Consider the following 27128-nt stretch of genomic DNA (forward strand, 5'->3'; position numbering starts at 1 on the left):
TTCTCCTCCTCCACTGGAGGAGATGAGCAAGAAACTGTGTGGTACTTCATTGCTAGCTGAGGTTAAACCACAATACCATTTCCCTTTGGTAGTCAGCAATAAGGATATACCTGTTTTCTTTTTTATACTTAAGAAAAGGAAAATATTTGTTGCAATTTCTGAATACCAAGTCAAAGAAAAGTCTTCCAGCAGCATGTTTTTCCTACATGAAGTGTCATAAAGACCTTTATTTTATGACATCTCTTGCATACAAAGTATCATAGAGGTCCTTCAGAAAGACAGAAAAAAAACATACAGTTAGGATTAAAAAGAAAGCCTTTGCAGACCTTGTGGGTCTTTCATTCAAACTACTTTGACTGAATATATAATAAAAGTGAAAGTTGGAAGCATGGCCTGGACAATAAATTCAGCTGACCAACCAATCTGTTTCAAAATTCTCTTGGAGAGCAAGACTTGAGTATAGAAAAATATTCTCTGTCCCAGTCAAACACAAGCTACAATTTCTCTCATAGTCACTAGCAAAGAACCATCGATTCTTTTCCAGCCTGTTTTAAACAGATCACAAGTGTAATCAAGATTAGAAATTACTGCAGTATCTTCCTTTGTTTAGATTGGTGTCATCAGTCGCAGAACTGCATTTAAGAGCAATTCAGCATTGTTATTATGGTAGAGACCATGACGATTCCCAGCAAAGAGGGTCGGCAATGAGTTGTAAACTCCAATTTGGGACCACCCTTTTTGTAATAATTCCTACTAAGAGTACGCAATTTTTACCACTGTATTTTAAGCCCTTTTTGTAAAATCCCACTCCTAGCACAACATGAGAAAAGAGTTTGTGGTTGTTCTTTCTTCCCATTTGTAGCACAGAAGGCCCCAAAGAGACCCTTGTAGACAACTTCATTTTCCTGAAAGAATTCATGCATTTAACATCTAGGAGAGACAAAACGGGAACTGCCATTTCCCCAGTAGAAAGCAAGCACCAGTCACACTGGAGTGCACAGAGATCAAATTTTCAGACATCATTAGAAATTGTGCTGCTTGACTTGAATCTGAACAGCACAAAAGATTTTTTTTTTTCTGCCAAAGTAACTATAAATAATGTGCTTGTATTCAACTTCAACCTTCTTATACAAACAATTAAAAGTTACTGCAGCAGCATGGATTTTTGGAAAAGATGAACTTTATATAATGCAGAAGCTTATTTGAAAGAAATTAAAAGCAGCAGAGAGGTAAGTTGTGTGCAGGAGGTAGAGACTCTTAAAGAGCATAGAGGAAACTGAACAAATACATATTGCCTGTCAACAAAAAGATTTGAGAAAGATCATATGCACGCAAACACACTACACAGCAAGAAGCTATCAGAAAAAAATCCTTTAAAAAAATAAAGTTACTTCCAAAGAAGAAAACACGAAACAGTAGGAAATGAACAATTTTTTTTTCTTTTTCTTTTTTTTTTTTCTTTCTTATTCACCACAGTTAGCCCTCGGGAAGTTCCTTTCCCAAAAGCCTTCTACATAGAGAACACTTTAGAAAATCTGTCTCAAATTAAAGCAGCACCAAAAAAAAAAGGCATACAATTTAACAAAATGAACATTAAGTAGTTTCCAGGACAAGATAACATCCAGCCAAGAATTTTAAGAGAGCTCAAGGATTAAATAGTGGAAGTACTCACTGTACTGTAACCTCCTGATTAAAATTATCAGGGAACTGGAAAATAACAAATGCAATGCTATTCATAAAAGATATGCTAGGGGAACCAGGGTAATAAAGACTAATAATTCTGAAATCTGCACTAAACAGATTTTAATTTTTCTATAATAATAATAAATTACAATAAAGAGTATTAGTGGAAGTTGAGAATAGAAATAAATATACTTGGGAGATATAAACACAGTATTTAAAAAAAAGAAGTTGCCTCAGTTGAGTTGAAGAACAAGTGAGAAAGAGGTGGCTGATGCAGAACATCTCACCACAGGCAATATGAATACTAAGAGTTCATATAAACTCAAAAAGCAAGTGGACAAATTATAGTAGTAAAATCCTGGCAAGCCTGACCCCTAAGTTTTTAGAAGTTGGGACAGTATTTGGGGGAATATCACTTTACTGACAAGTTCTTGAGTTCTTCCCTATACAGCTTTTACTGCATCATCAGGAAGGACGCACTGTAGGTTGCTGAGTTTTTTAAAAACACAGCTCAGTGACTCCTTTAGAACATGCTTTCATTTCTGGGGTATTCCTTCTCAACAGCTCCCTCTGTTGCCCCATTAGAGTTCCCATAATAAGAAAATGTTGAAGGCAAAAGCTCACTTAGAATACATATATCCTACACCATGATACAGTATGATTCACATGACATTTCCGCTAATGTGTTCTTTTTAATCTTTCTATAGAAGGTTTAAGGGACTTTGAACAAAATTATGCTTCTCACACTGAGGTGAAGCCACTGTAACAAGTAAGATAAAAGTTAAGAGAAATACTAAGCTTAAAGTGGGAACAAGGTGAGAACTCAGGGGTCAGGGTGGATCAAGTTTTCTAAAAGGCAATTATCCAATTGCTTCTACCTACCCTGAAAGAAGTGGACCTTTAAATTGAAGGACAAAGACAAAAATCAATAAACAGAAATAGTGTTTCTTTTGATACTCACCTTCTCCATCACCAGGTCAATCATGTTGATGTTTGAATTGTACAATATCTTCCCATGTAATAAAGGTTTTAGGAAAGTCCATACCAAAGCCCCATTAGGAGACTGCAAAATCTCCTGATACAGCTTCAAGCAAAATGGAGCTGCAAAACCAAAGACAGACAACATAGGTGAGATTGGATTTCTTTTTTTTTAATTCAAATAAAAGCTTGAGTCTTAATTTAGGTTCTGCCATGGCACCATGCCAAATACCATTCAACCGCCACTAAGCAATCACTACAGGTCCCTGAAGAGATATTATTTAACCACAATCTATGTTAGTGTTGAGGGTGCAAAACTCTAAATATCAGACAAGAAAAAAGAATCAGAATCCAAAGAGCTTCTCACATTTGTGAAAAGCAGCCTGTGAACCCCGTCCATCCTGTAAGTTACATTAGTGCATTTCAGAGTGGAAGGACACATGCAAAACCTCTGTCCACAAAACGAATGCTGAGGGAGGAGTCACCTCTAAAAAAAAAAAAAAAAAAAAAGAGAGACTCACTCCACACAGTTGGTCAAAAATTCCTTCGCAAATACAGATTTTTTTTTTAATTTGTAAAATTTCATAAGAAGCTACCAAAAATACAGGAGGGAAAAAAATGGCATAGCACTGAACTTGATTTGAAAAATCTAACCAAGTCACTTTTCCCTTCCTTTAATAAAAACCATGTTCCAACACCAGATGGAGCTATTAATGCATTAAGGTGTATGCCCTTCAGAACTAGGATCCAAGGAATAGCTTCCGCTGCACTTGCACTCAGGTAAAAGCAGTGAGTTTCCAGTGAGAAACATTTAGATTTTTATGCCCAGCTCATGAATGTTGAGGTTTTTTATTATATCTTATGAGTGGATTTCGAATTTTCAGTGCTGTAAGGGTATATTAAATAATGTCATTAACTCCTCAAGGAAGACAAATTATTGTATATAAGGGAAAACTTAGGCCCAAAACATTTAAACTATTGCTGAAAGTTAACGACAGAAGTGTCAGAAATGTATCATTAAGAACACCCAGTTCTGTGCCCAAATTTTTACTTTCTTCAAGGAAGCAATCATTACTTAACACAATCATTGCTAAATGACAGCAAAGAATTAAGAGGCTCCCAGCTGGCCAGTCAGAAACATCAATATGCTGAAGACACAGAGGGCTTGCTAATCTGAGTCTGCTGTGATTTTCAGAAAGTCATTAGCAAGGGTCTGGTACACAAAATACACACAAGTTAGTCACTGTGAAGAAGTAGAAATAAAATTTCTGTGGCTTCATATAATTTTTTAATTTTCATTTCCCATTGCCTCATTTACCAATTTGTAAAATATAGTACACAGCATTGTTACACCCATAGGAACGCTGGAACTAACTCATGCTTTAAAGATATTTCAAGGTCCTAAGGTAAAAGACCTTACAACACCCCAGAGTTGTGGCAATATATTAAAAAAAAACCCACCAACCAAAAAACAGAAAACAAACCATCAAGAAACAGATAGCGCTTCCTTCTTAAACAGCTCTGAAAGAGACCAGGCCCCAGACAGCCTCCCTAATCAGCCATTCTACTAACTCCATTCTTCAAATAGGAAAGAGAAGCAGACCTGCCTGCTTTCTGCTATCCCACACACTAATGAAGAAAGCTGGGGCAGAGCTTTGGCTCCCTCCCAAGGCTCCCAGACAAGCCAGCGTCAGTTTATGGCTGTAGAAACTGATGGATGATAGAGCCATGATTCATAGTCACAGATCTTTCCCCTAGTGATGCTCTATCACTGTATTCTCTTGCACAGGGCCACTGAGGCATTAACAAAGTTATTAACAATATTTAAATTAATCGGGGTAAGTCAAATGTATGCTGAAGAAAGGGATCAAAGGTGAAATTATGTAAGAGCAAAGAGATTTTTCTGGACACTTGATAAAGAGAATAGGAATATCAAATATTAAAAAACTAATTTTATCCAGAGGGCTTGCATATTTTACTGCACAATAACACTACAGATTTGTGTTCACAGAAGAAAGGCATGCAGCAATAAATTCTCAATCTCGTATCACAAATATATTTTTTAATACCAAGTGCTTTAAAAATTCCAATAAATATGTCTCTAAGACAGGAATGTTCTTATTTATTATTTTCAAAGACAGAAAACAACCAGAATCACTTGTGTCTCATCCACAATTATCTCGTAGCTATATAACTTTTATTGATCCGCCCTTGTGCTCAGGACTACTGTGTCAACTGAGATGTCGGCCGATATATAAACATTTCCATTTAAGAGGGAAAACCTTCTCTGAACTCTGAATGCATACAGGAAACTTGCGATCGATAGTTTTTCTTACTTGAGTCTTCAGGAATACCATATTTTGCCATATTGTCTTCCAAGAGTCCCATGATTCTGGGCATGTCAATGAACAGGTTTGCACTGCTGAAAAAGGAAGATTCTTCTTTACACACTGCCTTGATTACAGGCTCCAGGGATCCAACAGCTGAACTTCTGAACTGCCCACCTTGCAAGAACTATAACAAACAGACAGAAATACAGATGAATCAAACTTCCTTTCAGTAGCTTCAGGGAGTAGCCCTGGTGTTCTCTCAATATTGGCATCCAAGGAGATTGACAAAATTAGGCCGTTGAAACTGCCTACAAGAATGAGGTCCTGCTGTGCTCTATTCTGTTCTTCTGATCACCTTCATCATAGGGGGGCAAAAAAGGTAATGTAGTTTTAATTGCCAGGATACTCCGTGACAGACAGTAATGTAATGTACTACATTAAACTTAAAAATAATGTGTATCGGATCGGCAGAAAAGGAATGAAAATATCAAGACGACAGGGCTACAGATTCCTTGATTACAGTGGCAGTTTTCACAAAGTCTGCACTGCTGTTACATTACACCTGTGTCACAAAGAAAGCAGAAACAACCAAAACCATTTTGGATATGAACATTTGCAATGAAAATGGTTGCTAAGAAGAAAAAAAATTAGTCAAATGCATGTGCCCTAAAAGCCTATTTTTCGAGTGTATCTTTTAACGTTACATGTGTTTCTAGTTTTTGCACACCTTGAGTCATAAGAGCATTTATAATTGCCATTTGCTCATTACTGGCATACATGTAATGAGGAGAGCAATACGACCGCTGTGATGGCTTAAGCACCGTCAATCACCGTATTCCAAAAAAAACCAAAAAAGCCAGATTCCTCTGTGCAGCTCTATTTTTTCACCTAATGTGCTCGGTTGTAACTGGTAGCTCATGGAAGCCTGCACAGGTGCACAGTTCTCAGAGAGGATAGGACTGCAAGGCAACATGCTGCTAGAGTGTATCTGAAGGATGCATTGGCCCGCCTGATGCTCATTACTGTTTCAGACACTTGTCAAGAAGAACATAACTAGACTATCAGGTGTCATATGAAGACTGCACAACTGGCAAATAGAAAAAAGACTCTGATATATCAACCAAACACATTTGACACTGAACTAAATTAGCAATTTATCATTGGATTTTTTTTTAAAACAGAAGAGTCAATTTTCAAAGTAGTACAGCACTTCACATAAAGCATAAATCACAGAGAGTTTAGAGATTGTGCTGTTAGACACAGTTTATCCTGATCAATGCATTTACTGAAGTGCCAGGTGCTTCTTTAGTAATTCTGGAGGAATATTAGAAAGTGTTATTTAAAACACAGTGGTGGCTGTTCCCAAAAATCTGACTTTTTGCATACAGTTTCAGCCTACAGCCTAGTAAATAAATAGTATCCAGATTTCATAATGCCATCATCTACAGCTCTTGAATGAATCTGCTGGCATGGACTTGACTGGAGGAATACACTTTATTTTTGCACAATGGTGAATAAAGAGTGGGTTTGAATCCTTATTAGCAACTATTTGCACTAGAAGGATAAATGAGGCTTATTTCAGTCAAAGAGCACAAACTTGCTAATTAATTCCAGTTTCCATCAAAATAACTTGAAATTCAAATAATGAATATTTATGCAGTAAGCTGCCACCAACAGACTGAAACTACTGACTGTCTTTCAACTAAATATCCACTGACTCAATACGATACGTTTCCTAAAATCTGGCTTTGATAAAGTAGGAGAACTATATAGGATGGATGTTCACATAAGTTATCTTTGATCCAGTTGTCCTACTTTAAACTAGATGAAACAGGTCTGTAATCAAGGCTGAAGAATCCAAACAAGAAGCCTCCTACAAAGTAATCAGTCAAGCTAGTCGCTCCAACAAACTCTTGGATGAGGCAGGGTGGTACTGAAGATTAAAAAGCTACCTGGAACTGGGTTCTCAGATGGAGGCAAAAACTTCATAGCAAAAGGGCTTCTACCTAATTGGACAGGTATATGCTTAAAAAAAAGTATTATGAATTAAAACAGATTCACATGGAATAAAAATATCAGCTATTAAACAAAAGAAACCTAGAAGTCAATCCAGGTTACAGCTTGCACATAAATCCAAAATAAATTCAGAATCTTTACATTAAGAGAGAGGGGAAAACAAAAATCCAGTTTTCCTGGAAAGATACAAGGAGGTTACAGATAATTCAAAATTTGATGAAACCAAAGGGATAAAGGAAACAAATGCAGAGAAACAGACATTCCTACTTCCGGGTAGACGCATAAATAAAACAATGTCGTTATTGTACTGAAATTGACAGAATCAAAAAAATGGCAAAATTGCTGATTTGGTTAAATTATTTTTCAGAAACCTACCAAATTTAGATGGCAATATTTCAATGAAATGTAGAAAATTCAGCTATACTCAGGAATAAGTGACGATGCTCCAGCATACAATGCATATCTTATTGTGATGTCTAATATGGCAAAATATACAATAAATTTTAAAGTGGAGAGCAGTTGAAGGCAAAAAGTATGTGAAGAGTAGAATTTAAGGCATTGTCAAATTATCATTCCAGACCAATACAATATATTTATGTGGAAAGGTGGTTTTTTCCCCCCCAAAAGACAGACATATGCTATCTCTAAACTAGGTGAACAATCACCAATTAATGTTCTTGTCCTAGAAAATATTAATCAGCATTAATCCAATAACTATGTGGTGGGTAAAAAATGGTGTTAAGATGATATTACAGTGACCCTGTTAAAAGGAAAGAAAACACCTGATCACAGAGAAGTTACTGATGTTATTCCTATGAGACTGATCTTAGGTCCATTGTGACAAGTTTTTTAGCTCTAAAAAAACCAAATTACTGAAATATGCCTATAGTTTAATACCAGAAGGCATTAAAGGGAAAAGAAGATCAGAATGCAACATAGCAAAAAATCAATTACCTTATTTAAAGTAAATTGAATGTAAAGATAACCAGTGCAAAACATTATTTATCAAATGAAATCATCATGCTGTTATAAAATGGAGCTTACCTGGGTATATCACTGATCCTTGGTCAAGTAAGAGACAAAAATATATGCAGCTTACAGAAAAGGTGAATGCAAGATTAAGAAAGTCATTTTAGTAGGTATAGACGTGAATGAACAGAACTACAAGTCATCAGCCATAATTCCCCTCAAAGACTTCACGCATTTCTTGCCCCAAACATTCAAGATTAGCCTTCAGACAACATGCAAAGATGGTATTAGGATGTCTGAGACAACTGAGAGCCTGATATAAAAGAAAAAAATTAAACCAAATAAAATAAATACTGAAATAAATCTATTTAGCCTATCAGAACAGAAGGCTACAGCCTTCCACAAACACATGGCCAAGTCAGAGAGGTTATAAAAGCTATTGAACATTTTTGATACCAGTACAAAAAATAAACATGCTAGCCATGAATAAACTTAAGTAAAAATTTTATACATTTATAACAACAAGAGGCTTTTCAGTAATCAACTTTAAAATAACATTTTCAATTAGACGATAGCGAAGGAGACAATCATCTGTCTCACTCTATGCTGAAGATCCACGTATGTTCGTTCACTTTAAAAAGCTTTACATACTTTATTTATAGGTCACTGAACTACTTTGCTGTTGGTTATTATGAAAATAAAAATCCAGAAGGATGGACTCTTTTGGAAATAGAAGACAATATTTAAGGAAGAAAGTGTATAAGCAATATGTGTGCTTTTGTAGCACACTTACACAGTATCACAAGTTTAGCCCCTACAGAAAAGAAGCAAATAAAAAAAAAAAAAAAACCACAACCCACCAAAAAACCAGCTAAACCTGAAAAGGAAAGTATACTTTAAAATAAACAACTTTTAGTAGTCTTCAAAATGAGAAAAAGTTACAGAGACAGAAGAGCCCTTAAAAGTGTCAAATCTTTAATTTATTAACAAAAGAAACAGACACTGAATTTTTAATCCTCTACAAATTATTAGATGACAAAAAACATACAGCAGTTTCAAGAGAAAAAGAATTAACGAAACCTAAAAAAAAAAATGTCGTGTCAGAAAGAAACCGAAAAAAGTAATATGTAAAAAGGAACAAAAACTCCAGGGTTAAATCTATGCTATATTACAGGACAACATGGGTTACCAGGCAGCAAAGATTAAAACTGTGACCAGATCGCCCTCTGCTGTTCGATTTGCTCCTTTGCAAACGTTTTTCGAACAGGACCTTTTGAAAGGTTCTTCCATCCAATATGCAACTTCGGGATTTCACTCCAAAAAGAATATTTCATTTGTTCGAAGGAAAGCCTGACACAAACATAACTATTTGGAAGAAAGCTGAAAGGATGGCAGCATCTGATGAAAGCCACCTTTCTTTGTGGCAGCCAAAGCACTACCCCAAAGAAGAAAGGCTCAAAACCAAAATTGATGTGCACAGAACAGCATTTTACAATGTGTCTCTGTCACACGGGTTAGAATATCTTGAGAAAAACAGTATTTAAGGCAGGCTTTACTCTGTACTGTAGACAAAAAACAGATTGCACTGTTTACCACTGAGGGATCTTTCAGAGGTTTGTAATTTTAGAATAAGGTTCAATCCTAATTTTTCCACAAAGAATAGCAAATCCACAAGGTAATGCCATAGGGGTGAGCAGGTCTTCTTATTGAATTGGTCCCTGCTTAGAAACAGTAAACTTATTTCTGATTTATTTAATGCTAGATCCACCACTGTGCTAGTCGTAGAGATTGTGCACACAGCAACTGTCCTTAAAGGCAAGGACAAAAGAAATATCCTCACTCACGTCTCATGCCGCTTCTTTTTTAAATGTTAAGCAGAACTTGTGTAAAGAACACGAAAACCTTAAGTGACACAAACAGAAATCCATGGCAGATAGAAAAACTGCCCATGCCATCTTGAAATCTTATCCCTTAAAACAGCAAAGCTATTATTTATAAAGTAATAGTCTGCTCATCAAAAAAAAGATACAGCACTACCAGAAAAGGCACGGCTATCTCTACATCACAGATAATACATGCTGTTATTAATCAGGAGCCTAACACCATAGTAACTTAAGGCTATGATCTCACAAGTTAATGAAAAAAGAAATGACAGAAACAACACATCATCGATAGTCTCAGAATTATCAGTGTGCTTGAAAGAGGCCAAATGGATTTTCCCAGGGTCTATGAACCCTCTTCTCTCTAAGTTCCAACATTTCTAGGACACAATTTCGATTAGCATTCCTCCTTACTACGCACACATACCTAACAAAGCACCTCATGATGTGAGTTAAGTTTGCAGACTGAAATCATACACATACCTGTTGCAATGCAGAGATGTCAAGCACACCAATATTTTGAATTCCTTGGAGGAACTCTGGAAGGTTTTCCATGACATGGTGGGCTTTATTGAGAAGAGCGCTGATACTAGAAACCACATCCAGTACTGTGTTTAGTACATTGCCAATCTCAGTCGGTAATCTAGTCTTAGAAAAGAAGAAAAAAATCACCACAATAAAATCCAATTAAAACCAAATTTTAACCTTTAATGAAACACACAAAATCATTCAGTTTTTTTCTAAAACTGATTATACAGTGTTCCTGAAAACTATGTTTAACAAAACCTCTTTTAGTATAACTCCCCAGTTACTCTCCAATTCAGCTGAAGAAAAATTCTCTGGTGATGTTAGAACTGGCCTATGACAATTCAGGAACTATTATCCAGAGAACAGGTTTATACCTCCCAAGCTGAAGAGAGCTCTCCTACCTTAGATGCTATTGGGATCTGCAACATCCTGACCCCTTGGAATTCAGTGTAAATGAGAACTTTTCCTTCAACAGGTTCAAGATACTCAATGCAAGAGTTTAATATTTTCAAATACTTAGAAAATTAAATTAAATCTAGCAACCACCTCAGTTGCTTTAGGAATCGTATTAGAAACCAAACTTTCCTGCTACACTGTTCCTCCCTTTGCATTTTTTATATGCACTGCCTTTTACCTAAAAATAATTGTGTGTATTTCATTCCCTCCTTAACTAAAGTTCAGTTGGCTGTTTGCTATTTCTACCATGCTAGTTTTGGCATTATGAATTTTCTCTCTATTTCCTTTGCCTTTACAGGGTTTTTTTAGATAATATGGTAATACAGACTGATTCCTTGTTACCTGCCTATGCATGATAATAAAACCAATATAATCTCATTATATGCTTTCAGCTGCTTCCCCTGATTATCTTATCATTTTATCCACCTTTATTTGACTTCCTATTATAATAATGTTTGTGCTTAATTTTCTTCTCAGCCTTCACCTGCTTTTACCCACACACACAAAAAAAGTATAAAAAATTTTGTTCAGTTAGAAAATTAGAAAAACTTCATAATAATTTAGGATAAGCTAACATTTTTTATTATTTGCTAGAAATTCATTATGCTTCTATAGGGTTCAGTAGAAAAAGCCCATCAGAATAAGAACTGGGGCTTTTTATTACCCCTCCCCAGCCTCTCCCCCCTCTAGGCTGGCAAATAATTCAGAAAGTAGAAATCTTTTCTTTCTTCTCTGGGATCTTAACCTACTACAGGAAATTGTCTTTTTTTTTTTTAAAGTGTGTGGCCAACTTGTTCAACGGTACACACAGCATCCAGAATAAATTATGGCACCTACGGCTTTAGAACAAAATATTCCTCCTTCCAATGTTATAACTATTTTTCAGCTATTTGTACTTGCAACATTTTAACTTCTGTCAATCAATTACCCCCAAGAACTGCAATAAACACCTGTTAACTATCAGAAATCTCATCCAATAATTTTTCTCTTACAAATAAAACTATTGTCTCACTGAAAACCTACACTAGATGCCAGATTATCTACAGATAATACAGTTTTGCTACAGACTTCAGCAGCCTCTTCATTATGTGCCCCTACATTTGGCACTGTACTATTCTTGTCAAAGTCAGTTGACTTGGGTCATATAAAATATAGGTTTGCTCTTGCAGAGCGACTCATCCTGAGAGTTGGAGCCACCTGAACCGACAACATGATTTCTACAGCAAGTAAAATGCATTCCAGAGGACTAGATTTTTCCCAGAAAATAATTTTGTAATTATTGTAATGTGATCTCCAATGTTGGTTTTGGTTCCAATGATGATCAGTCTTCCACACTTTCAAATATAGAAGTGACTAATTGCATGAACTGAAAACTCTGCTAAAGATAAATAAATCTATGTCTTCAACATCCTGTGTTTTGTCTAGAGCTTTCACAATGAACTCTTCAGTGATAATTTTCCTAAGGAAGCAAGCAGTGGAGTAGAGTAGCATCTACCAACTCCATTTTTCAACTGTTGTGTTTGCTTTCTGGAGCTAAATGAAGACAAAAAAACGCCATACATCCAGCGTTTGCTTCCACAGAGAAAGAAGAGCTGAAGAAATAATAGAATTATTAATTTATCTACCTGCATGCTTTAGACTACCTACAAATAAAAACATAGGAACTGAATGCTTTTTTTCCATCTTACCTTGTAAATGATGTGACGTAAGTTCAAATTCTGTATAATCAGTACAAACATGGTATACAAGTCCAGGGCTGGTAAAGAGCATAATTCTTCCACTACCATGGAAGTTCTACTGTTTTCAGGTAGCTTTAGCAGCAGACTAAGTACTTCTCCATCGCATTTTCCAGTAAAAGCTATCACAAAGGCGCTCTAAAAAAAAAACCAAACCCCAAACTCAATCATAATGTACGTATATTAAAAGTTTTTCTCTCTGAAATACATCACCTTCTTTTACAGCCTATAAAGTGAGAATTCGTGTCACAGTGACGTGACAATTTGCAGGCATCAACAGACATGAAATAATGAACTACGCAGCTCTATGTCAGATTGGTATGTTCTTGCCTTATACTCTATCTATGTATCAAGAGATTGAGTATATTTCATTTTTTATGAAATTATTTACTTTCATTTGTGAGGAGGTTGAGCATTCATACCATAAGTATGCATATTTACAATGCTGAACATACCCATTCTAGCAGATATACACCTTTGTTGCAGAAAACACCTAAAGGTAAAAATCTAGATGCACGAATCAATAAAACCAAACAATAGGGGCCTTCCTCCTTTCAGAGGACACACAAATCTAACACTTAGGGATGCCTATATGGCACAGTGTTCAACCTGAGCCAGCTCACATTTCTCAGTCCAACATTCCTTTGAAGTGTTACCATTAACCGGTGGACAAAGGGACAGATGCCTAAGCAGACCTTGGGCAAGACTACAATAAAAACTCCTTGGACAATGGTGGGTTCTTTTCTCCCCACCAAACTCTCACATCAAAAGACAAATGCTTGCGGCCCAGGTAACTCAAGAGTTCTTAGCTACTTTCTCCTGAAATGCCTGAAAGAAAGCAAATGGCAGCAAGTCCAGAAAAATTACAAGTCTGGAGTCTGTAGGGGCCAAAATAGAGTATTCAGAGCTCTGTTGTACTCCTTAGGACAGAGTCTGCCCGTACTGCCTCCACTGAATGCATCTGTAGCTAGTAATACTACTCAGTAAGGGAGATGATCCCCAAGAAAATCAAATTAGGACCTAAAGGTGGTCCAGGTATGCAATTTAATTCTTTAATTCCTATTTGAACATTTTCATTTCCAATTTTTTAATTTTACTTTTAGATTTTTATTCTGGAATATAATTTTGCATTTGTGATTCCAAAAGATTTCCTATATATTTCAATATTTACTTTTTTGTGTTTGTACAAGGAACAGAATATGAATGTAATTCTGCTAGCAGCATAAAAGGATACTGATTGGGTCTTCTTGTGGAGAAAATTTGACTCTGATACCATGTGAAACTTATTTCTTAATGCCCCCTGTGAATATCAACATCTCAGTCCAGTTTTAACCCATTCAGTATGTAATCCACTAGATAAAGTCCCTCTAAACATCCTTTGCCACTTTGTGAGTACCAGACCTAATCCAAATTCCTATGTTCAGTAAATTAATTCTTACAGTTTTGAGGTTACAGGTTTTTAGCAGTTTTAAAAAACTTAACCACATGGTAATGAGAGCATGGCCAGAGCACAATATTGTGGTAGAAATGAAGGGTAAGTGCAATAAGCACAAACATTTTGCAGGCTTACTGCTTCTATTCCAGAGGCCAGCACAGAAGTAGTATCTAATCACAGAAATATAGGACGGCAATGGGCCTGCAGCTATCATTAGGGTTATCAGACAGTGGCTATATATACCATAAGCATAATGTACATTCCCAAACTGTAGCTTTAAAAAGTACTTGTGCATCTTGCATAATCAGTAAGAGATATAGGCTTTAATACTCCAGTAGGACTGGGGAAAAATTCAAGCACTTAAGCAATAAAAAAAGTTCTTTATAGATATGCAAATGTGAGATGTGTACATTTATCTAAACCCTACATAGGACTTTGGCGAACTGAAAATTTGCAATTTCGAAAATTCAGTCAATTAATATGATCCAAAAGATCAAAGGTGCACCAAATTCCATTTAACTGAATCACTAGCAGATTACTTCTCTGATTACCATTTACTGGTATCAAAATAACAAGCTAACAATAAAGCCAGCCACACTGCCAATGCAGAAGAACAAATCATCTGTAAGTACTTACGACAATCTGACTGCCTTTTTAATAGCCACACTTTTCACAAACAAAACTTGAAACTGTTTCTGCAAGTGGAGCATCAGTGACACCCAGTGGCTACTTGACTGACCATATATAAGTTTACACCCAACTCTTTTCAGACATAAAAACTTTAACAGGGGAGAGAATCTGTAACTTAGTAGAAATCATGAAAAATTTCATCTAAGAATGGATCACAGGAAACATCAGCAATAACAACACACGCAGTCCTTCTCTCAGAAAACTTACACAATCCACCCATTAGACAATACTCCAGAGACAGCACATAAATAAAGTGAAGATAGGACAAGATACTGGTAAGATAACATGAGGAACAGTGAGAGGCACACAAAGGAATTAAAAAAATAAAAAAATCAGACAACTCCATACTGCAATGATCAGAGATGGGAAGATACAAAACAATTTCTCCAGGAACCTTTTCTACAGTACCAAGACAGCCAAGTTCAAATTCCATGTCAGCACAAGGGGGTAAAACACTGCTGAAAGTAGTGAAGCAGTGCCATTTAGACCAGAAGACTAGTGCTACTATGAATTGATCTCTTAATGCTTTTTTGAAGTCCTAAATCTCACAAAACATTCCACATGGAAGTGACAAGTGAAAATACAAGATTACACAAAAAAAAGGTGGCATATCAGTGTACAGGTTGACCCATTAATTTAACACCTCTCTTATCTTTTACCTTTGAGTGAGAGATACTGGCTTCCAAGATGGTATTGATGGTTTCTTCAGAAATATTGACAGAAGAACAAACGTCCAGCCTCAACTGAGTAAGATTCTGCACAAACTCTTTGATTTTCACATCTGGAAGAGGAAAAAATAGTGCCAACAGTGCCTTCTTACATAAATTGCCCAAAGACTGTATGCTTTTCATTATTTTTATTCTGAGGGGTGATAAAGGACACAAAAACTCATATCATGTAATTAACTTCTACTTCAAATGTAAAGGCCACTTTCCTGGTAGGCTGAAGGGCTTGTGCATCTGTTTGCATTATCCTATAAGAGCACAGGTTATCACACATTCCTGTATTATGAGAACATCTGAAACTAGTGAAGCAGCCTTTAGTCCTGTAAGATTTTCTTCTTCCACTAACTTCCTCTTCCTCTTCTTTCTAATGAATCCCTGCATCTTACTGGACAGGCTCTGACAGGGTAAAATACACCGTTCTGTGCCAACACATGAACACATGAAAACATATTGCATTAAGTCGGTCTCCCTTAGCAGTATCCCTTTAAAGCTTGAAGAGCAATGAAAAAGTTATTGTCCTGCAAAATTATGCAGCAGTGACTTGTAAAAAAGTGAAGAAAATTGGAACCCACCATTCAAAAGGTTAAAATCACTGAGAAAAGCTGCCGCTGGATTTTCTGACAACTGTAGCTCCAAGTTTTCAGCCACCCTGAAATGATAGTCTCAGTTTCACAAGTTATCAGAACTAAGACATTGATACTACTATGTACAAAGAGTAACATGAATAGTGAAACAGATACTGAATGAGGCAAAAGGGTCACTTTATGCTCAATGTTCACATGATGTGCATGCAGTAAGCAACTCCACAGACCTCCTCATGCTGTATTTATATGGTGCAGGGATCATCACACTTCATGCCTAAATGAGATTGCTAATGTAGAGATCTTCCCATGATGGCTAAGTGCTCTAGCAAGCAGTAACTTATGGAGAACGACTGACTACCACATTTTTTACTAAACACACATCTTTAAAACCTAGAGATACAAAGCACTTCAATTCAGGATGAATTGTAATTTAAGTAACAGAGTATATACACATCAGATATTATTTATCATCTGAAAACTGGAAATGAGTCTATGGTCCATAAGAGCAGCATCTAAGCTCAAGTTCTCCTGTATTACTACTATACTTCACGGAGACCACTCAAACCCGTTATCAAAACAATCGAACAGTCAAACCAGTATAGCAACAGTTGTAACAAGAACCATTTCTGACTGAAAGCAAGTTTGAAATACTCTGTAGTAGCAAGTTTTATTCATTTACTTAACATCTACTATTTTTCCTCAAGGGAATAGCAAATATCTGAAACTACTTGGAGTTCAAGTCTGTCAGTTTACAAGCACTATTGTGTGTTGCCTAGTGTTTGAACTGCTGAACTGGTCTCAGTGTCTAATGTTTTGCACAAGATATCCAACTGCTGAGAGGACAAGGCCAAAGCAAAACAGCTCAAAATAAAAAACTAAGATATCAAAATTTTGACCTAACTGAGGCCATGGAAAATTGAACATTTTCTTAGTTGTGATTCCAAGCATTCTCCTTGGGGACCAGCAAGATTTGCTGCAAGTGCTTGGCAAAAGTGTAAGGGAATTTAGAAATATCCAGAATTTTTCTAAATTATTTAATGATTTGTGCATTGCACCACTCAATTTTCAGTTAAATGAACAAAGCTTAAAGAGACTTTGCTATATGACATATGCAACAATATCTCTAACAAGAACCATTTGGGGTACCAAAATGTAAAAGGCTTTACATTTGCAGTCGTCTCTGTACATTCCCCAACGTCAGCTGACATTCACAGCTGCCACTGCTGGTATTCTGCAAGGCTCCCAGGAAGCTCTCCAAAGTATTGGCAAGATTTTGGTTTATATATGCCATACTCTCACAATCCCCCTTGTTGAAATCAGACCACATTCTTTCAATATCCTGCAAAATACAGTCATCACATGGTTAGCAAATTCATGAGATTATGTTATTGCTTCAAGTAGCAGGTCTGGCAACTAGATGATGCATATTTTCAAATGAGAATATGGGTAAGGTAGTACTCTTTTACTCACTGTATTTATAAATGAAACGGGGCAGGACAAGAACCAAGGAATTTTCAAAGATTTGAGTTTTGATAACAACTGAAAATATTTGTGAATTTGACCCGGCCTATCCAGATGATTCATGTATTAACAGAAGTGCCAATATTTTCATTTGAAACTTAATTTCAACATGAAATGAGCTTTTATTTTTTTTTAATGTTTAATTTTAGGCTGATCAATTTTATCTTTTTCCTGAGAAATTGTTCTAAATAACATCAGTTTCAGTTAGTCAAACCAAAACATTTGGACACCCATATCCAAAGTTTTTCTTGCATTATGCTTTGTGCAGTATTCACTTTTATCTTTTCTCCTGAATATTCACATTTATGATTTTGAAAGGGTTTTATTTAATATTTGCTGAAGTAGGTCATAGAATGTTGGTGACTACAGAAATGCATTTTTTTCCAGAAAGTCTACTTTGAGAATGAGTGATGCCTCTGACATTTGATTACCTTCAAACATTTCTGTTCATATCAGTAAAATCTCCAGGCAGACAGACTAGCTGAGCTATTGCATAAAACGGACGCAAATTCTATACTAAAAGCACAAGCTGAGTGTTTTGTCTGTGTGCGTTATCCAGAGGCTTGCTTCCTATCCTGGATGAGTCTCTAAATTCCAGATGTTACTCTCTTCTGCTAAGAGTTTCATTGACGGCTAAAGAAAAGCAGACTGACCCCAGCTGGGAACCACAATTGCATTTTAGCTTGAATGACTCTTGGCCATGTGCTTTATTTGTATCTAGCTTTATTCGTATTACAGCTGTTCCTGTGAAGATTTAAAAGTACAAGTGTGCTCTGATTCATGAAATTGGCAGTATCACAAAACCTAAAGGAATTAAAAATGGGCTGTTGTTTGGCATTGAATGGCAGCATAGTTATTCTAGTTACAGGACTTCTACTAATTCTAGTCATATCTACATCTTTCAAAGCTCACCAATGTTTGCTTAAGGAATTCTTCTGGGTATCACTATCAAAAGCATCAGAGTTATACCCTATACCTATACAAACCTCAGCTTTGTATAGTCACTGTGGTGTCTCATCATTCAGACAATAGGAAAACAGAAGAAATGTCCATTGATTTCTGAATTTTAATGAATGTTGTAAGGAACATTTGTAGGTGTGGAAACCCCTCAAACCTGATAATGATCTTGAGCCAGAGTGATTCCTTCAATGACAGAGAGGAGTAAGTGACTCATTAATCCATCTTTACACTTTGCAACAACACACAAAAGGTTGCCAAAGACATCTGGTTCTTCTGTAAGAGAAAGTGTCCAGGCTTAATCAGTTAAAATAATAAATAAATTACTGTAATCAGATGAAAAAATAGCCAAATAATAAGGGACAGAAAAGTTTTTAAAAGCAAGTAAAGTCTGATGTGTTAAGGCATTGAGAAATATTTCTGGGTAAATTTATTAATCACTGCAGAGGGCAAGAAGAGCTAGTTTGATTCAATTTCATTGCTCTTCTCTATTACACTTTCCTGGTCAATAATAAGAACAGCAATACTTGCTTCAGAACCAGAGAAGAAAACTTCAGTTTTGCTATTTGTGAGCAAGGAGCATAACCCTGAGAAGTTGTGTCTATTAACCACATCCACCTCCTCCTTGGACAGGATTCCCTGATCTCATTTATCACCTGAGCATCCATGGACAAAGTTTCAACCCAACCTTGCAGTCGCCATGTCCCTGGCAAAAAAGCTCCATTCCCCTGCCTGAAGTGGGTTGGTACATGGGATAACAGGGAAGGGATTTGGTTTGACAGTTGAATTCTGGTTCATGGAAGGATGAAGTTCAATTTTCCCCCCATCTTTTTTTCCCTATGTTTGGTTCAAAAGTCAGAAGGAAGAATAAAAAACATCCACCACTGCTTCTAAAACAAGCAAACTTTGTTCTTGCTCACAGAAGTAATACAATGCAACTCAGGAATGCAAATCAAATCAAAGTTTTCATCTTTTTTCATTAGGTTTCATAATATTTTCTGTATCAAATGAAACATTATTAAACATCCCTATGACCAGAGTATCGACATAAGAATGACAAAAATTTAGTTCCTTAATCTCAGTTCTCTCAATGAATAGGCTGTTCTTCAGAGGTCAAAGACAGATCCCACGTGTGTAGCACACATTTTCAGTGTCACTTATTCTGAGCTCGACATTGCTGCTGTATTCCTCTTTGGGTACTACATCAGTCAGAGGAGAGTGGAGAACATTGTCAGAATTAAGTTATAATCACATTTTATGTTTTGTTTGGAAATGAAGTTGGCATAAAACATTACCAATCTCATCCCTTATTTTAGAACAAAAGGTTAATACCTCCTAATTGCTCTTTGTAAACAGTTTTGGGCACAGCTGGGTTAAAATATAAAGTCTGAAAAGCACAGGCTTCAGTTTCCCCAAAGAAAACATAATCTAAAACTACACCCTTAGGTCGATACAGAGCCTTTCTTAAAACGCTCATCTTGGGGGCCTATGTGCAAGGAATAGAACAAGCCTAACACATTAAAATTCAAACAATTTGTTGAAGGTGAGGTTATTCAGCTAGAGTTAGCCAATCCACTGGCTCAACAGAGCCAAAAGTGGGAGGTGCCACTTCCTTTATATACTTGACTCATTTTTCCTTTCTGTCAGCTGCCATGTTGCAACTCTGGTTCATTAAAAATCCCTCTGTAACTTGACTAATTCACTAGCCCAGCAGAAAAATACCCAGTAAAAATAAAGGTAAGGCAAAACCCAAACGTGTATACAAGTGTTCTGCTGGGCTTGTGAGTCAAATGAAAAAGGAAGAGGTCCTGGTGTGCCAGAGTAAGTCCAGGAGGAAGAGAAAGAGCACACAGCCAAAAATGAGAGAAAAGGAGCTGCAAGACTTCCTGCTTCCACTGAGATTTTGAATCAACATGACTACTCCAGAAAGAAATCTTTCCTTTATATGATCTGCACTGAAACCTTTCCTGTGCCTCTGTTGGTTTAACTCCCAGGCATCAGTATGTTTACCTTACTTGGCATCACCCAAATTAATTTATTTTTACAAAAGGTTGCTCAGAGTAGTCTTAACATTATAGCACTAAGGCGTATGGTTACCCATACAGTCACTACTGTGGCAACCAACCTGAAAAGATTTTAAGAACATTCAAAATGGTAAACTGCAACTTCTGCAATAGTAGGACATTAGCAGGGTATAAATGTTCCTGAAGAATCTTGCAGATTTTAGATGCTCTGTAAAAAGATCAGTAACAAAGCATTATTTTTATAACAAGGGTACCACAGAACATTTTCAACAAGTGACTATGTACAGCTGCAATCTTCAATGGACCATATAAGGATAACAATATTAACAGACATTACATTTGTCTGAACTATTTCAAAATCAGAACGTAATGATTTCATGTTAAAAAAACAACCCACACACAGGTTTTCATCAAGATATCTCTGATAACCAGCATTAGGGGGAAATATACCTTTTTTTTTTTGTAATTTTAAAATTATTTTTCAACAGATTTGGCTGATATCTGGCCCTGCTGACTGTTACTGGTTTCACATATTTGCATAAAATTAATCATAAAATTCTAAATACCATATGAGAGTCATACATCAACTCAGTATGCCATTTCTCAACTGGTCTGTGTCAATAAGATCAGTAGCTCCACGAGCAAGACATCCTAGAGCTGTTTGGAGTAACCACCTTGTGAGATTTGTTACGTATTACTTAAATGCAGAAACTCTAGCCTAGCAGTACTTTTATTAAACGATTTATCAGTAACGTTTTCCTGAAGCAGAGGAAACCTTTCATACCAAATATGGCTGGTCTGAACAATATAAGTTGACACAAAATATTGTTTTACTCAATGGCACAAATACGAAATTAAACAGTAATTAAGTTAAAAAAAGTTTTGATCGAGATGTTTACAAAGAGCCCTTCTGTTATTGTCAGCACACTGTCAAAATGAATACATAGATGATGACACTCACCTCGTTTCTGCCATTATATCCTTATGCAAACTCTTTAGTAAGAAGTTTATTTTGTTCCTGTCATGTTCTGTGGTAGACTGAAATATCATTTGCAAGATGTCTAGTACGATGTCCAGACTTCTGTTTTGGGGCTGAGTAGAAAAAGCTCTATATCGTGCATTATCAAAAAATGAATCAAAAAAGTCAACTACCTGAAGCTCAGTATTGTTTCTATGCAGAGCCTCTTCTATAGCAGCAAGATCAGCAATTAAGTGAAGAAGATTGTTTAGCACAACTGAATTAGTAGTATGAGTATCATTCAATTTTTCTCTGCTAAGAAAATTATCAACAAACAACGCACCAGTGTAATCTTCCTTAGACTTATTTTGGAATAGTTCCAGAAAGTCAATAATGTTTTTGACAACCAGCAGTAGGTCATTTGATGCATTTTCATTAGCCATAAGAAGAATTAGAGCATGCATTATTTTAGAATAATTTTTGTTGTTACAATCGCATAGAAAGTTGTTCACAATCTCTTGTATGTCTTCAAAATGTCTTAACATAGCACCTACAGATGATGTATTAAACTGCTGTCTTAAAATATCAAGAGCCATTGAAGAGGACTGTCCAGTGGCCAACTTTAGTAACTGAAACTCTTGGTCTATCATAGCAAGTAAGTGTTGAACATTAAAATTCACCAATAAATCTTCTATGCTTTTAACTATAGGAAACCAGAAGTTTTCAAAGTTGTCAGATATATTACTGTTTCCATTTAAAGCTGATAATATCATAAGCATTGAGTATGTCTGGTTTCCTACAGAAGACAGAGCCACTAAAGGTTGAATTACAGGAAGAAAAGAAAGGACAGCATCTGTGTCCAGGAGTCCAGAAACTTCACTGGTCATATTCTTAACATTAGTAAGAACAGTATTTATGAGTGATGTTCTTGAATGTCTGTTCCAACTTAGACCACCATAAAGATCACCCAGCTGTTCAAGAACACCTCTGGCCATCTCCATTTCTGCCACTGGCACACTGCCCAGTGTTTCTATGATTTGTAAAGCCACTTGTCTCTTCGGTGTGGAGGAACAATTCATTGAGTATGTATTATTGACCTGCAGTGGCACTGCATAGAGGGATAGCTCATTCCAAAAATCTAGCAGCTCTTTAAGAGCTGAGCCATTTACATGATGGAGCTCAGAAAACTTCAGAAGAAGTGAGTTCCATTCTTTGACCTGATGAAAAAAGCAAGTCAGATTGCGAGTGATATCCACCTGAAAGTCTTCCATAGTACATGAGGAACTGTCCCCCGGAGTGATGAGTTTCAGCTCCTTAATGGCTTCAATGACTGCATTGTAACTAAGAGTAGAATTGCTATGCGCAAAGTCACAATGTTGAAAAGTGGGATCATTCTGAGGTGTTGCTGTTGTGAGAGTCCAGCAGAATGCCGCAGAAAAACAAACTGAGGACTCTTCAGGTTCATCAGATATATCTGTCAGTGTCTCCAGTACCATCAGAAGACTTTCTACTTGGTTAGAGAACTCCTCTTCAGTAAACATTCCCATTTTTGCTTCCTGAGTCAACATGAAACCATATACTTCAGTTAGTGCTTCTGTGACGTTTCCATGAGCTAATCCTTCTGTAAGGCTGATGATATCAAGGAGGAGATGGAACATCTCTTCTACATCATAGAGCTCATCTTGTTCAAAGAGTCGTGTTATTTGCCATAAAACAGTCAGGTTCCAATTACACGAATTGTTTTCAAATGCATTCCACCAATCTGTTAACATTCCTAATTCAGAGTTCTCAATATACAAAGGTTTTATATTTTTAAAGAAATTATCTAGGCTCCCCTGGATTTGCTTGAACTGACTTATCAAGAACTCGACATCCATGTTCCTCATATTTTGCACTAAGGTTACCATATGCTTTATAAACTCTTTATCATCTCTTAATGGAAAGCCAGTAAAACTAGAAGATTTGAATATATTAAGTGCCTTCCCTACTAGAGCTGCAGTTTCTATCAGTTTGTGGAGAAATGTTTTGCGTTCACCCTGCAAGACTGAGTCAAGTTTACTAATCACATATTGAAAGGACTCCATCAACAAACTGGTATTTTTCTCTTGCAAGAAATGTTCAATCTCAATATTCAGGTGAGAGGAGCTTTTTTCTAGCATTTCAAAAGTTTTATTTTTCAGAAGAGTTTCAATTTCTGACAAAAGTACTGATGAAAGCTGAACATGGTGAAAAGGATTAAGGAACATCCTTGAAGTCCTGTTAAATCCATGGATTGACTGATTAAAATGGGTTTTATCTGATGTATACCATGACTGCCCCAGTAAATCATTGACAGCCATTTGTATTTCACCTCCAGAGTTATTTAAAAGAGTAAAAATAAATTCAAGCACCCTAACGTCATCTTTTACATAAAATTCAGGGAGAATAAACTTCAAAGTTTTTGTTATGATACTGAAATAAACATTTGCACAAATCACATCAGAACCAGTTAGGGAACATTCAGGGAGTATCACATTAAAAATCAAATCAACAAAGTCCATCACGCTCATTAGCTTAGCATCCATCTCAATATTTCCAAGAGATTTTAGTAGAAATAAAATATGTTTTGCACTTTCAAGGTGGGAAGATGACTTGTATTTTTTACTGAGATTACTTAATCCACGTAACCATCTGTTACAGTCTTTTGCTTCACCCACTGTACTATAAAAGTTTAGAAAGGGATTAAGATGAGATGAAAAATTTGTTTGAAAATGGCTTATGTCTTCTGGAGTATTGTCCAAAATCAGTTTGGTAATATTCTGGAAAATGCTGATACAAACTGTATGTTTTTCTTGAGGTACACTTTTAAAGAAAGCTGTTGTGTCTTTTATCTCAGTAAGAATAATTCCAAGTTCCTTTTGGGAGAGCTTCAGAATAGTAGAGAGAGAATTTGCAATGGAAAATACACCAGCACCCCTATCTTCTCCCTCAGATTCTCCTGAGATGAAAGTATCAAGCCAAGAATTCAAAAATTCTCCATTAACAACCTCCAGTATAGATTTCTGCAATTCAATAATCATGACTCCCATCACTTCTAAAACACTTTCTAAACTGTTACCTTTAATCTCGCTTGTGACATCAACTACATTGTTAAATACACTTTGAAGATTAGCAAGGAAAGCTTCAAAATCCTTCCAGTCTTTTATGTCACCATCTCCTTCAAATATGACTTTTAGTAGATTCATTGCTGCTGTTGTAGCTTCAACAACAGTCACAGCTGTATTACTGCACACTCCACCATGAGTTGCATTTTTAAGACTTTCAGAGAGATTTGCCAAATCATTTCTTAGACAGACAAAAAAGGTTGAATTCAAATTTAAGATTTTGGATGCTTCTTCAAAAATCTCTGTCCAGGCCTGAAGCCATGTAAAAGAGCAGTGCAAAGCAGAAGGCACACTTACCTTATCTCCCAAGTTTGTTATGTTAGATAGAACAGTGTCCAATGAAAGCAGAACTAAGTTGTAAACCTCTGCTGAATGATCTACAGAAGTAATGTTTGATACATAAAAATCAGTGCACTCGTTATTTACCAGGCATTCTGGGGAGATACCAAGAAACTTTTCCAAATAACAAAAGACAGCTGTTTGGAGCTCTTCATCTATAAACAAAGTTTTAAGGCCTCTCAGAGTACTATAGACAACTTGCATCTCTTTTTTTCCTTTCTGTGCAAGAGACTGAGCCTGAAACTCTGTATAGTTGTAAAATATTAGTAACTTTTCACAGAGAGGCTTTCTGGTGAAGTTCCAGAGAAGATCAAAAGTTTCAGACAGAAAATCAAAAACTCGATCCCTACCTTGGAAATCATGCCATACTTGAAAAGATGAATTATCTTCTGAAGTCTCATAAAGAAACTTTAACAGAGTGCTATTGCTCTCAACATTTAAGATCAGATCATCATTCTGATACAGAGAGAAAATTATTGGAACAAGTGAGGCCACGCTAGTACTGTTTAATTTTTGGATGTTTTTGAGGAAATCATGCACAATTTCTCCTAACACTTGTACTTTATATAGAAAAGTTTCAGTTGAGAGTAATAAGGAAGAGGCATTACTCACTCCATGAATTGTGCTGAAAGACACATTGACATGATCATCAGTCAATGTTCCAACCTTATAGAGATTCCTCAGGAAGTTTTTAATTAAGTGTTTTAGAGAATTCAAAGCAGCAATATTTAACTCCGGCTGATCAGTCAGGATATTTTGGAGCAATAGCCTACTTCTATTATGGATTTTATTTTCTGTAATGGAAAATATAATTCTAGATAAGGTCTCCCATACCTCCTCCTCTTCTATTTGACTGAAATGAAAGTGCCTAAAATCAAGTTCATAGAATACAATTTTCATTATATGCCAGAAAACTTGTGTCTTCTCTTTCATCCAGAATCTCTGAAGAGGCTGGAAGTATTTTTGTAGCTCATTATGGAGTTCAGAAACTGCAAGTGAGAAATTGTTGGCAGATTCCTTCCCCTCAGCAAAATTTTTCATCCATATAATTGTATTATTCAAGATATTTTCATGTAGAGACTGGTTTGAAGTAGATGAGAAATCAAGCATTATACTTTCTTCTATGACTTCTACAAGATGAAAAAGATGATCCATTTTGTTTCCACCAGAAACCCATAAGTTTTCTTCTCTCTTCAAAGACTCTTTGAAAGATGTCAAAGTCCTGAAAAATGAAGAACAAGTATTTTCTTGTTAGTTACTTAGCAGGCAGACAAGAATTGGTTAAAAATATATTTTATAATTTTGAATATAGATTTATTTATTTAACTCAAAGAAAGCTCAAAAATCATTTAAATAGCATTAACAAATTATTCACCACAAAACCTGAAACAGCACAAATGACAATCATTTTGGTTTTCAAAAATATGACAAAACTCACTGAGAAGTCACAGACACATTCAAATCAAAACCCAAATGTAGGCAGCCAGATTAAAGAAGTCTGCATTTATCAGTAATTATAATCAAGCTTGTAAGCCACAAAGAGTCAAACACCTTTAAGTACGTTATATTTTCAGCTGCTGAAAAGAACAAAGCTTTTACGCTCCACAGACTAATTATTTTACAGAAAATAACTTATCAATAAATTTAATCAAAACATCTAACTTTCCATGAGTTCTGAAGAATTTTATTTTGTTTTAGCATAGTTACTGAAAGGCAAAACATTTGAGTTGACTGACTGATAGCCAAACACTGCTATTTTAATATCTAGGGGAAAGAAAGAACAAAAAAAAAAAAACCAAACCCAAAACCCACACAACACCAAATACAAAATCAGTGAAAACTGGAATGCTCCAACTAATGTTTCTATTGTGTCAATACTATTTATCAAAAGTAAAAATGTTTACTAGCTCTGTAATACTGGTCAAGACTGAGGTGCACAGAAAAAGGATCATTCCAATGCAAAGGTCTCAATTTGGTCAAGTTGTCCCTAAATATGTTTTCTTTTAATAGTTAAAATGCAGAGCACCACACACCATTAAAAAGCTTTGTGAAGGAATTTCTGTGTCAATTACTGGAATAGCTTCTACAAGAAAAAAACCAAGATGTCAAATATTGAAGAAAAAGGAAAAAACAAAAACAAAAACAAAACCCACACACACCACACACACAAAAAAAG

General features: G+C 36.0%; 1 protein-coding gene across 1 annotated transcript in view; it reads right to left on the reverse strand.

Annotated features, from left to right (window-relative positions):
• Positions 1-2644: 2644 nt before the first annotated feature.
• The window catches only part of ABCA13 (ATP-binding cassette, sub-family A (ABC1), member 13), a gene marked incomplete at its 3' end in the record, with an annotated part of 64058 nt that continues 39574 nt past the window's right edge, over positions 2645-27128 (reverse strand). The window contains exons 16-27 of the mRNA XM_010152679.1: positions 21474-26174; positions 20586-20613; positions 19821-19974; positions 18646-18764; positions 17177-17349; positions 15999-16075; positions 15361-15482; positions 14686-14700; positions 12529-12714; positions 10340-10504; positions 4998-5175; positions 2645-2784 (exon numbers count right to left, since the gene is read on the reverse strand). Coding sequence (XP_010150981.1) covers positions 2645-2784; positions 4998-5175; positions 10340-10504; positions 12529-12714; positions 14686-14700; positions 15361-15482; positions 15999-16075; positions 17177-17349; positions 18646-18764; positions 19821-19974; positions 20586-20613; positions 21474-26174 — 6058 coding nt within the window. The remainder of the gene's footprint in view (positions 2785-4997; positions 5176-10339; positions 10505-12528; positions 12715-14685; positions 14701-15360; positions 15483-15998; positions 16076-17176; positions 17350-18645; positions 18765-19820; positions 19975-20585; positions 20614-21473; positions 26175-27128) is intronic.

The sequence above is a fragment of the Eurypyga helias genome, unplaced genomic scaffold (genome assembly GCF_000690775.1).
Source record: "Eurypyga helias isolate BGI_N326 unplaced genomic scaffold, ASM69077v1 scaffold12785, whole genome shotgun sequence".
Taxonomy (NCBI): Eukaryota; Metazoa; Chordata; class Aves; order Eurypygiformes; family Eurypygidae; genus Eurypyga; species Eurypyga helias.